General features: G+C 42.7%; 1 protein-coding gene across 1 annotated transcript in view; it reads left to right on the top strand.

The window, feature by feature from the left end:
- Positions 1–13,405, top strand: part of KAT6A (lysine acetyltransferase 6A) — a 290,868-nt gene that overhangs the window by 79,079 nt on the left and 198,384 nt on the right. The window contains 2 exon segments of the mRNA XM_030202065.1: positions 13,028–13,143; positions 13,286–13,367. Coding sequence (XP_030057925.1) covers positions 13,028–13,143; positions 13,286–13,367 — 198 coding nt within the window.

Below are 13,405 nucleotides of genomic sequence, written 5' to 3'. Positions count from 1 at the left end.
TAAGACCTGCATGGTTCATCCAGGTCTACCCAAGATGTCCAGAGTTGTATCTGGCACATTGTGTGAGTTCCCAAACTTACGGATTAAACACTAGCATCAAAAACAGGGCAGTGGGGCAACTTGCCCTTGCCAAGCGCATTATGGGCAGTTATATGGTGCAGTGGTCTTAGAAACCTAATACCACAGGGTCATTCCATGCCAAGTGGTCTCCAGTTTTGTTCAGATTTATCTGTTGCGCGGGTCAGGTGTTAAACGAAGTTTCCCAAAATTTGAGGTCTCTAACTGCAATAGTTGCAGATCTAGACCCCCTTTTCTGAAAGGTTGTCAGTCCATGAGCGCGCGACGTTTACCAAAATGCCATTTTTGGGGTCTAATAAAATCCAAAAACAACAAGAACGGAAGATGTACAGAAAGACCAAAATTGGTTGCGACTCATCGGAACATATTTGGACCAATATTCAGACCGCAACAACTTCCATGCAAACAAAGATGCAATGCCTACTTAATGGTGGCATTGCAAAACAAAAAACCAGTGTTGTAGAGCACAATTTTCTCTTTCAGATGATACTGTTCTCAAGCTGATTCAGGCAGACTCTTTATTAATAATTGGCTTTGAACTTGGGTACTTGGGTGCCAACTTTGAAGAGATCCTGCAGGGCGGTTATAGATGCTGGTTAGTTGCAAATCTGGCAGTATTATGTCCAGCACAAGCATAATCCTTGTTCAAAATTTCAAGTCCGTATCTTTGTTTGCATGGAAGTTGTTGCGGTCTGAATATTGTTCCAAATATGTTCCGATGAGTCGCAACCAATTTTGATGCATACTTTGAGTCAACTTATTTGACTGGATTTTGCATCCATAATGTTAAAATGTATTTCATCGGAATTAGCATCAAAAACTGTACAGGATTTGAATTTTTTTTAGCCATTCTATAAATGTGTTTGGATTTTATAGACCCTAAAATGACATCTTGGTAAATATCAACGTGCTCATGGACTGACAACCTTTCAGAAAAGGGGTCTAGATCTGCAACCTATTGCAGTTAGAGACCTCAAATTTGGGAAACTTCGTTTAAACCTGACTCGCGCAACAGATAACATTTGAACAAAATTGGAGACATGATGGTGGGAAGGTTTAGGACCATTTGGCATGGAATGACCCCACAATATTGTTGATTTCAACCATAAGACTGTCTTCCTTTCCTCCACCACTACCTAGCATCATTATTTCAGTAGTGTCAAATTTATTCTACCCCTTTCCCATAGAGATTAAGGAGCACCTGCAATCATAATTTCTCACATTCAAAGCACAGGCCAAGAATGTGTATATCCTATTTCTCCCTGCAAATTTTGAGGCCACACACTGTAGAAGTCTGCCCTTCACTGGTTCTACTTCCAACTGTTACCTTCAGGCCATCAAAGCAGTATATAATCGGGTACAGTAGGTATTTTTCTGTCCCTGGGAGGGCTTACAGTCTAAATTTGTACCTGAGGTAATGGAAGTTTAGATGACTTAACCAAGATCACAAGGAGCTTCAGTGGGATTTGAACGGGTTTCCCTGGCAGTGATTGGCTTCAGAGTATCTTTTCACTTGCTCTCATTTTGACTTTTTTATTCTTCCCAATCTGATGTAAGTGGAAAGAAATGGAATGAGTTGGAATGTCTGCCTAGGGGCAAATTGGTCTCTGAAAATGTAACAGAAGGGAATGAAACTTGGCATGAGGGAATAAATGATAACACACAAGTTTAAAAATGGGCCAAATTGACTGGGTGTTCCAGAAAAATAAGATCTGAAAAAATGTCCCAGTTCATCTTCTATAGCAAGAGGAGGGTGCGCTTCAGTAGCGTAGAAAAATTGGTGGAATGGGTTGAAACTGGCATGTTGGAAAAAACAGTAAAACGACACATTGAGCTTGAAAATGGATCAAATTGGAACAGGGTTTCCAAAATATGGCCCAGTACGTTCTATGGAAACAATAAGTTTCATCTTTTGCAGCATAGAATTTAGATAAAGTAAAATGTAGTGGTGAGAGAACAGGGAAAGGCATTTTAAAAGGTGGTATTCCCTACTCCTTCCCAGTCACCCAAACTGCCCCTATAACCCCAAAGCTTACCCCTTCCAACTGTCCCACTCCCAAATTGTTCCCACAATCACTCCATCTCCAAAATCTAACCCCATGCAACTGCTTTCAACCCCCCAAAATCCCCTGCATTGCACACCACCAAACTGCCCCACCTGCTAAAATTACGCACTGCAAAAAGCTATTCACCCAAATGACCCATCATCCTGCACTCTACTCTGCTCCCAAGAACTGCCATACCCACAACTGACACAATACCCCCCAATCTGCCCTAAACCCCAAACCACTGTACTGTACTGCCCCACCAGCCCTCAAATTGTCCCACTTGCAACACTGTTCTCCACAATTATCCCTATGTGCCGTGGTCAGGGCCAGAATAAGTCCTTGGCAAATTTTGCACATACTTTGTGTGTACTTGGTTGGGGGGGGGAGGGGGGCCTGGGTTGTTAGAATTGCCAACTATCTGGCTTTTTTCAGAAGTCAGCAACATTTTGCATTAATGTCCAGAAGATAGAAGGCTGGGTGAACGTCTGGGCATTTTCAGAGTAAAAAAAAACCTCTATCTGCATTTCTCTGGTATACCCCCACTGCCTCTCGCTACCCACCGGGTGAGTGATCCTACCTTGCCTGCTTTGTTGTAACTAGTAGCAGAGACTCTGTGTATATATGTAGTTGTACAATGTTGTGAAACAGTTTTATCCCTTTTCCTGTTATTGCATATATCAAACGGAACAGTTTTCTTATTTATTTATTTATTTATTTATATACAGTTTTTGATATAGCAGCATTCTAGTAAAATTAATCGGAAGGTTTAAAGTGGTTCAGTTCCAAGGAACAAAAATATAGATAAAAATAAATATTGTTTACATTGCCAACAATCAAAATATTGAAGTCATCACATATAATCATTCTGCCCGTATTTAGTCTGCTGAAGTATTGGCGTCGGAGTTGCTCACAGCTGTGGGCAAATCTGAACCTGGATATTCAATGCTGGGCCATGCGTGGCTCCGGTATTGAATATCTGAATATCAGTGGTCACCTGGAAGTTAAACCGGGTAGCCGGCCGATATACTTAGCCAGTTAACGGACAGAAAATCGCTGCTTAACTGGCTAAGGATGCTGCACCCTTACTCTGCCCCTGGCCCGCCCTTAACCTAACTGGTTAGGAGATGGTCAGTTAGTGGTGATATTCAGTGACACAAACCAGTTAAGTGCTGCTGAATATTGGGTGATGGGTTGCTTAGCAGGATTTAACTGGGTAGGAGCCTCTGTTGCCCAGTTAAACCCTTTTGAATATCGGGCCCATTGTACCTAGGGAGACTAAAGACCTGTAAAGCTAGGAGAAAAAAAATAAGTCTTTAACCTTTTCTTAAATGAATTCTAATCTGTTTCTAACTGGAGATAATTTGGGAGAGAATTCCATATTGCAGGCCCTAAAAAAAAAAAAAAGGAAATTGTGGAGGTAGATACAATGATGCCCTGATGATCAATACCCTGTGCTGTTTCAAACAGCGCCCTAAAACAGTGCGGGGAATTAACTCCCCAATGATCAACGCTAACAACATTCAAATTAAGCACATTATTAGCGTTGATCATCCTAGGAAAGTGTGGGAGGATTGTGCCTAGCCCAGACCTGTCAAACACCCTGGACTCCCCTCCAAAAGCAAGGTCCTGGTGGCCTAGTGCCCCCCCCCCCCCCCAGTCTCCCACATACTGCTCCCCGGGACAGTGGTACTTGGGGACTGGAGGTCTGGTGGATCTCTAGCTCCCCTAACCCCCCAACACCCCAATGAAACATACCTGGTGTCCCGACCCAACCCTCCTATCCTCCCTGGTGGTCTAGTGACCAACTCGCCCCCCCACCCAGTACCTCCGCATTGGAGGAGGGAGTAGCACTTCCAGATGTCAGTGCCCTGCCCGGGGCTTCACAGCCATATAAGGGAGAAACTCCAGCCCCCCCCCCCCCCCCCCGTGTTGCCTTCCAGGGGGGTCTGGGAGCTTGGGGGAGGCACTAGGCCACCAGGGCCTTGCTTTTGGAGAGGGTCCGGAGGTCCAAAGGACCCTCCGCCCCCTCCAGGACATGGTGGTAGCTTGGGCTAGGATTCTGATTGGGGGGGGGGGGGGGGTGGCAGGAACAGAGCCTTAACCCTAATTCTAGCTCTGAGCTGGCGTAGGGTTAAGGCGCTATTCTGCCTCTACAACCAGAGCACTGTTAACGACAGAAAATCATAGGGGCAGAATACAAACAGAAATCTAATTTAAATGAGCTCTGTGCTATTGCTTCACTCAGGTGCTGTTTACCCGATGATCAAGGGGACACAGGCAAATGTGGGCGCTAGTCCGACATTAGTGGCCTCTAGGGCCTGCATTTACCTTTGATCATCAGGGCCTGAGAGGGAGATAAAATCTTAAAAATCTTGATAGGTAGTAGAATTAAATGACACCCGACATGGCTGTATTTCACCCTACATGGGCTACTTCAGGGGCATAAACTTAACTATAAAACACAATATAATATACAATGAAAGCAGGGAGTCTGCACATCTTTTGTGTCTTATGATTTAATTTATCATGCATATTGTTGGATTATTAATTTAATGTATAGTTTTTGCATCATTTTGAATATAAAACTTTTGGGTTATGGTTTATTTTGAATATCAAATGTTGGTGTTTTTGAGATTTGCCAGTTTTTTTTATTGTGTATCATATTGTGTTTTACAGTTGTTTATGCTCCGAAACAGCCCATGTAGGGTGAAACACGGCCGTGTTGGGTGTTCGTTTAATTCTACAACTAATAAAGATTTTTAAGATTCCATCTACCTCTCATCATGTCTACCTCCACAATTTCCTTCCTTCGAGATTTAGCAGACCGCTTGCCTACCTGTTTTTTGGGCTAAAATAAAGAAGGCAGAATTCCTGGTTGAGTCCAGTCTTGCCCATGAAAGATGTGGTATAACCAATTGATTTTGGTTCAAAGTTCTCTAGGAACAAGTAGCATAATAGGGGGTTAGAAGATTAAATAAGTATTGTGGTCACCCTAAAGAAAGTGTGTTTAATATTAGAACCAAAAGTTTAAATTTTCTCTGAAATTCACATGGAAGCCAGTGAGCTTCGTGTAAGAGAGGAGAGACCCTATCAAATCGTTTAGCACTTGTTATTCTAATGGCTAGCTTTTGACTTGATTGGAACCTTTTAATGCTGATCTTTAAGCAAAATGTAATATTAGATAAAGGGAAGCTGAGTAAACACATAACAGAGTTTAAAAAAAAAATAATTTGATATTTATTTATTTTATTTATTTGTTACATTTGTACCCCACATTTTCCCACCTATTTGCAGGCTCAAAGGAACAAAGTTATCCAACATCCATATCCATGTGAAAGTTACTGCCCCATAAACTTAATAACTAGTTACATCACAATTATCGGGAATAATAATCCAAACAATATAGGAAACACATCCTATAATGTGATATCAGAATTTTACTGTACCATTGAGGAATCTTAGCCCACTCTTCTTTGCAGAAACTGCTTTAATTCAGACACATTAGTAGGCTTTTGTGTATGACCTGCTCAGTTCAGATCCTGCCACAGCATCTCCATTGAGTTCAAGTCAGGACTTGACTAGTCCAATCCAGAACTTTAATTCTGTTTCTCCTCAGTCATTAGACTTGCTTTTGTGTTTTGGATCATTGTCTTGCTGCCTAGTCCAGTTACACTTCAGCTATAGCTGGACATTCTCCCTAATAATTTTCTTATACAGTGCAGAATTCATGGTTCCTTCAATAATGGCTAGTTTCCAGGTCCTGAGGCAGCAAAGAGTCTCCACACCATCATGTTTGACCTTTCATGTGATGATCTTAATGTGGAATGCTGTATTGCTTTCTGCCAGATGTAATAGGATCTGTGTTGTCAGAAGTTCCACTTTTGACTTATCTGTCCATAGAACTTTGTCCAAAAGGCTTTAGGATTATCCAGCTGTATGTTTGCGAATATGAGACAAGCATTGATGTACTCTTGGATAGCAGTGGTTTCCACCTTGCTATGCTCCCATGAATCCATTGTTGCCCAGTCTCTTATTGTGGAGTCATGAACACTGACCTTAGCTGAGGCTACAGAGAGGTCTGCAGTTCTAGGGATGAATATCTAAGATGTTTTGTGATCACCTGGATGAGTTGTTGCTGTGCCTGTGGAGTAATTTTGTCAGGCTGGACACTCCTGGGGAAAGTTCACCATTGTCCAAATCTTCTCCATTTGGAGATAATGGCTGTCACTATGGCTCAATAGAGTCCCAGCGCTTGGAAAATGACCCTTTCCAGACTGATATATTTCAGCTCCTTTTTTTTTTTTCTACATGTCTTCTGAAATTTCCTTTGATCATGGCTTAATATATTGTAAAAACTTTGTGGTGATTCTTCACTTTCACAGTAAGGTTCAATTTATAGTGAGGTTTTGATTCAGCAGGGCTGGCTGTGTTGAATCTGCTGAATCTAATTGGCAATTAAATTTAGTCAATTGGTTGATTAGGAGGGGACAGTTAGTTTTCACAGGGGTGATACAGGTGTTGAACAACTTTGTTCCTTAAATTAGTGAACTTATAATTAAAAAAACAAACTGTGTTTTGTTTACTCAGGTACCCTTTGTCAATATTACATTTTGGTTTAAAGATCAGAAACCATTCAGTGTGACATATATGCGATAACGGGGAGGGGATGTAAAAACTTAATCACATTACTTTAGTACAATAGGAAGGCAGTGGAGCAGAGGACTGGAAGACAACTCTAGTTATATGAAGGGAGGAGATGATCTGAAGGAAGTTTTCTGTGCTGTAGAAGTGAAATTCTGCATCTGGTGGGAGGTGGAAGAGAACTAAGATTCTCCAAAAAATGTCCTAATACAGTTCCAATGGCTGCAGTATACATACACTGATTCACTATAATATTGTGATTAAGAATTACACTTCCAACTGCCTTTCTCCTCTCATCTCTTCTCCTGATTACAGAAAGCATACATTTGCACAAACACACATTTACATGAAGTAGGTTGGAAAAAGTTCCTTGAGGCGTTCCATACTTGTATTCTTTCCAACCTAATGGAAGTTGGAAAGAATTATACAAAGGGTCTAGAATGTCTATCTGGGAGCAAATGGAAAACTTGATAAAAAAAGACGCATCGCGTTTGAAAATGGGCCAGATAGGACTGGAGGCTCCAGAGAAATAAGCCCCCCCCCCCCCCCCCCATGCCCAATGCATTTTGTGGTCGCTGTGTAAGCAGTATTTTGGTTATGGCACTCAATGCGTGGACCGAACCCTGATGCAGCGGTAGTGAAACATGCTGCTTGCCAGCCAATGGTCCTTACATAGAGTCATTCAATTGATTTCACAAGCTAATTTTAGCGAAAAAAAATGTTTTATATAGAATTCTTCAAGCAACTGTGGAAAACAAAGAATTTGTTATAAATCATAAGACGGCTGGGACAAGTGTTTTGATTGTTGGACATATAATTGCCCTCATTTTGGAAATGAGATGAATTTTTAAAGTGTGCCCGTTAAAGTTGATCCATCCTATAACGCCAGGCACCCAAATTCCATAGTATGTAACTTGGAGGGTCATGGTGTGTCAGGGGTGTTCTGAAAAGGGTTTGACATCCCAGAATTCTGGATAGCAGTATTGAAATAACACCTCTATCATGGTCAGACCATTTTCTAATTAAATTTTCTGTAAGTGACCACCTGAAACAAATGGCACCTCCCAGAGTTTGGAAAGAGATCAGAGAAAAAAGAAAAAGCTGGCAGCTGAGAATTTCCTAGAGGTCTTGACTATCCCCATGTGGATGAAAAGACAATACAGTGTCAGAACAATTGATGTTTGGGAATACACACTTAACCAAGACCTTAGAGAAAACAGCACCACTAAAAAAGTTCTTATGCCCCACTCACAAACGCTCACCTTGGTTTTCTCCAGAACTTCAGCTCCTTAACGCGAAGGACGGAAACTGGAAAGGAGATGGTGGAAATATCACCTGGATGAAAACAGGCTAAACTGTAGGAAGCACATGACAAAGTACTTCCAAGCCTTAACAGCACCAAAAAACAATACTTCTCTCAATGCATTGCACAGCCTGCCAGGTCAACCAAGCACCTCATCGCCACCATGGGCACTGACCTGTGGGATACCACAAGGATCAATACTGAACTATTCTGTTCAGTATCTACCTTAAACCACTAGCCGAGCTGATTAGTTCAACGGACACTCAGTTCTACATCTATGCAGCTACTTATACCCCTAGAACCTGATTTACCCTACAGCCCTGAATAAACTGATTACCTGTCTAACATCAATTCAAGAATGGGTTAAGCACAAGAAAACTTTGCCTGAACCCAAGTAAAACCGAGCTTCTCTGGGACCCTGTCACAAGTGGACACGTAACCTGATATCAAAATTTCTTTTGGAAGTACGAACTCCCCCTCAAATCACAAGTCAGGAACCTTGGACTACAGTTAGATTCAACACTTACTCCGATTTTCCAAATCCAAGCAACCTTCAAGAGCTGCTGCTAGTATTTATGACAGCTATGCCACCTCTCTCCTTACATCGAGAAGTAAAATCTTATCCCAGTTGTGCATGCCATGATAACATCAAGACTGGATTACTGTAATGCACTGTACAATGGTCTGACTACAAAGGGTTCTGCACCAGCTCCAGTTGATTCAGAATGCTGCAGCAAGACTCATAAAGGTTGCAAGCGACGTGACCACATCACACCATTTTTACAAAACCTTCATTGGCTACCAGTACAATACAGGGCTAAATTTAAAACTATATGTCTGATCTTCAAGGCCCTTAAAGGAAATGGGCCAGAATACTTGAAGACAGGATGACCCTCTACACACCTCCAAGGACACTAAGGTCCTCCCAAGGAGTGTCCCTAACACATCCTCTCCAAAGACATTAGATGATGTGATAGCCGCAAGCGAGCCTTCTCCAGAGTAGCCCCCACGCTCTCGAATAACTCTCCCTGAAAGGCTCCGCTTAATACAAAGTAATCTCTACTCTAGAAAGCAGGTGAGAGCCTTGGCTCTTCAACCAGGCCTTTAATGGAAGAAGTAACACACACACACAACACACACAGGGCTGCACATACTGCAGCAGGATCGTTACCCACTCCTACCCTAGCTGAGATAACATTTAATTATCACCCTGATTTTGTGTGCAACTTTCTTTAAATTAGTCACCTTATTTTCTAGCTCCTCTTATTCTCTTATCTATCTTAGGTTCCGTCTTTGCTTATTCCCTACGCTGCTGTCTATTAAAATGTTCTATTACACAATTGTGTTGACATTGTAAGTAGTATACTTTGCCATACTTTGTGTTGTTATTTGAATATTTTTACTGCTTTGTCTATTGCTTATGTTTTGATTTACTCTTACTGTACACTCCTTGAGTGAAGTCTTTCAAAAAGGCACTAAATAAATCCTAATAATAATACTGACTCAGGAAGCTATTCCAGGCATACGTGCAGTAAGATAAAAGGAACGGAGTCTGGAGTTGGCAGGGGAAGAGAAGGGTACAGCTAAGAGAGATTTACCCAATGAGCAGAGCTCCTGGGAGGAGTGTGGGAGAGGTAAGAGTGAAGAGGTAGAGCAGAGTGAATGCACATGCAAGTCAGTAAGTGGAGTTTAAACTGTCTGCGGAAACGGATAAGGAGCCAATGAAACGAGGGTGAGGGCTAATATGAGCATAACACACTAGCAGAATATAAGTTGTGCAGCAGAATTTGAATGGATTGAAGGGGGGGAGAGAGATTGCTTAGTGGGAGACCTGTGAGAAGCAAGTTGCAGTAGTCTAAGTGTGAGGTGATGAGTGTGGACAAAGGTGTTGGTTGTGTTCTTAGAAAGGAAGGGACGAATTTTGGTGACCCCAAGGTTACGAGCTGATGGAAAGAGGAGAGGTGGGTTTAGAGGGAAAGATAAGAAGCTCAGTCTTGGCCATGTTTATTTTCAGGATGGTGGCGAGGCATTCAGGCAGTAATGTCAGACAAGCAAGCTGAGACATGGGTCTGAAATCCTGCTGAAATTCTGGTGTGGAGAGGTAGACCTGGGAGTCATCAGTATAAGGTGATACTGAAAACTAAGGGAGGAAGTATAGATTGAGAAAAGAAGAGGTCCCAAGACAGAGCCCCTGAGGGTACCCGAACTGATTCTGGGATAGAAGTGGAGGAGGATCCACCAGAGCATACACTAAAAGTATGATGGAGAGGTTGAGGAGGGAAAAACCAAGAAAGAACGCCGCAAAATCCAAGTGAGGACAACATATCAAGGAGTAGGTGTGATCAACAGTGTCAAAAGCAGCAGATCAAGAAGGATGAAGATAAGAGACCTTTGAATCTCTCCAGGAACCAGTCATTGGAGATTTAGCAAGGGCTGTTTAAGTGAATGTAGAGGTTGAAAGCCAGATGGAAGTTATTCAAGAATAGCTTGAGATGAAAGAAAGTCAAGACAACGGTGGTGAACAGCACGATCAAGTAGCTTGGATAAAAAAGGGAGGAGGGAGATGGGGCAATAGTTGAAGGGCAGGTAGGGTTCAGTAAAGGTTTTTTGGAGGAATGGAGTAACTACAGCATATTTAAAGGATCAGAAACAGTGGTAGTGGAAAGTGAAAGATTGAGGATATGACAGATAGAAGGGATGGCAGTAGGAGAGAGAGTGCTAAGTACATGGGTGGGAATAGGATTAGAGGAACAGGTAGTCAGTTGGAGGAGGAAAGAAAATAGCGGCTTCCTCAGCGATTTCAGAAAAGGGAGAAAAGGTGGCAGGGGTTGACAGGATGGACTGGAGGAAGGAGAGAAGGAGGTGACTTGGTTGAGAACTCAGGGTTAATCTTTTGAACCTTGTCATGGAAGTATCGGCCATAGTCTATGGAGAAAGTGAAGGCGGGGGATTAGATGTAAACGCACTTCGAAGAGACAGTTCAGTGTGGCAAAGAGACATCAAGGGTTTGAGCCAAGAGAGTTTGTCAAATGGATGTAGTAGTCTTGTTTGGCAAGTGAAAGAGCAGACTGGAAGAAGGTCTTGAGAATTTGAAATGTATGACGTCAGCATGGACACGGGATTTTAGCCAGATATGTTCAGCAGATCAGGTACAGGAACTTGGTAGTGGATTCTAGAGGTAAGCCGAGGCTTACAGAATGGGAGTGGGAAGAACAAGATTATCCCTAGCAGAGGAGAGAATAGTATTATAGGAAGAGACAGGCATCATTGACAGACTTGGATAACATAGTGGTTGAGAAGAGGGATAAAACACTGGTGGAGTGAGTGCAAGGACCAATAGCCTGAAGATTCCTAAATATTTTGTGGAGATTGGACGGGACTGGGGAGTGGAGGGTGTTTGTGTGAAAGTTACCAGATGATGGTCAGAAAGGGGAAGAACCGAGGTGTAGAGATTGGAAAGTGAGCAGTTGGAGAAGAAGACAAGATCAAGACAGTGGCCATTCTGGTGACTAGAAGTAGTAAAGCACAGCTGAAGATTGAAAGAGGATGTTACAGGGAAAAACTGAGAGACAAAAGAGTTAGAGGGATCCTCATCATGAATGGTTAAAATCCTCAAGAATGAGGGAAGGAGATGAAGGTTCGAGAAAGAAGGAAAGCCAGGAATCAGTCAGTGAGAAGGAGGAAATAGACTTATTAGGGGTTCTGTAGATGACTTTTACTTGGAGAGGTAGAGGAGTGAATAGATGGAAGAAAAGCAGTGACACTGAGGTAGAAGAAGAGGTTGAAATCTGCAAAAGGGTGAAAGCAGCCCGACACCACCTCTGTGGCCAACCAGGCGAGGTGTATGATAGAAGAGGTAGCCTCCATGACACAGGGCAGCAGCTAAAGCAGAGTCTTCAGGGCAAAGCCAAATCTCAGTTAGTGCAAGCAGATGGAGAGTACGAGAGATAAAGAGGTAATGTAGGAAAGCTTGTTGGAGTCAGAGCTTGCATTCCACAGGCCACATGAAAAAGGCAGAGTAGGGGAAAGGAGAGGAACAGAAATAAGATTGGAGACAAGTAGGGTGAGAGCTGATTTGGAGGACCTGGATTGGTGTTGATATCTGCAGCAGAGAGCAAGAGTGAAGAGAAGAGTAGGAGAGGCATGGCAGCGGTGAAGATGAGATGCACTAGAGATGGTTGAATGAAAGGAAGAAAATGTTGAAGCTTAGAGCTGAGAGGAAGGGAGAAGACAAAAGGGATGATGGGCAATGCAGTCCTGAGGTATGCAGTGGTTTCAGATGGAGAAAGAGATTGGGAAGGGATAGTATCAGAAGAGAAATTGTACTGGTGCCATTAAAAAATAGGAAAAAAGAAAATAAAAATCTGAAGAGATAAAATGTTTTGCGAGTCAGGCATATGCGGTACCTTGGAGCGGGAGCCCTGAGGAGATTGGGTGGACCTTGAAGTCACCCCAGAGAACACTGGGAGGAACATGCAGATGAGCTGCAAGACCTTCACCGCATCTGGTAGGAGGCTGCAGTAAGCACTAGGCACTTGGAGCGGAGGTCCTGAGTGGATCGGGGTAGACCTGGGAGTCACCCTGGGGAATGCTGGAGGAATATGCAGATGGGTCTGCAAGATCTCCAAGAACCTGGAAGTAGCACGGCTGGAATCAGGGTGAACTTCCTGGTGGATGTCTTTTTGAGGGGCGTGGTCAGCGCTGAGCTTTTTTTTTTTTTCATGACTCATATGCTGGCAAGGGGACATAACCCTCTCATCTGGACTGGGACTCAAGAAAAGAAAGTTGACAGGTAAGTTCAAATGTCACCTTTCTCTGTTGAAAATTATTTGATATTTATAGATTTTGTAATTTCATTTCACCATTCACTGGTTTAATTCTGCCTTTCTTCAGTAATCAGTGGTAGTTTATAGAACCCTCAATGATCCTCATGGCATAATGGTATCTTCTTTTTCAGGTCATCCATCCTGTTTAAAGTTCTCCCCAGAGTTAACAGTTCGAGTGAAAGCCTTGCGGTGGCAGTGTATTGAGTGCAAAACATGCAGCTCGTGTCGAGACCAAGGAAAAAATGCAGTAAGTTTTACTGACTGGGTCGTCTGTAAGATGAATGCATGTCATGAATGGTATTCAGTTCAAGTGTGACGTTCTGGGCATCATTACTGATAATTATACTATGCTGTGGGCACTGTGATGATCTGCTGTCTGTCTTTTGTAGGATAACATGTTGTTCTGTGACTCTTGTGACCGAGGTTTTCACATGGAGTGCTGTGATCCTCCTCTTACTAGAATGCCGAAAGGTAAGCATTTTACATGTTTGGGTTTGGGAAAGTAATGT

Source organism: Microcaecilia unicolor, chromosome 4, assembly GCF_901765095.1.
Source record: "Microcaecilia unicolor chromosome 4, aMicUni1.1, whole genome shotgun sequence".
Classification (NCBI taxonomy): domain Eukaryota; kingdom Metazoa; phylum Chordata; class Amphibia; order Gymnophiona; family Siphonopidae; genus Microcaecilia; species Microcaecilia unicolor.
The sequence above is the reverse complement of the archived record's forward strand: the minus strand, read 5'-3'. Positions and strand labels throughout refer to the sequence as shown.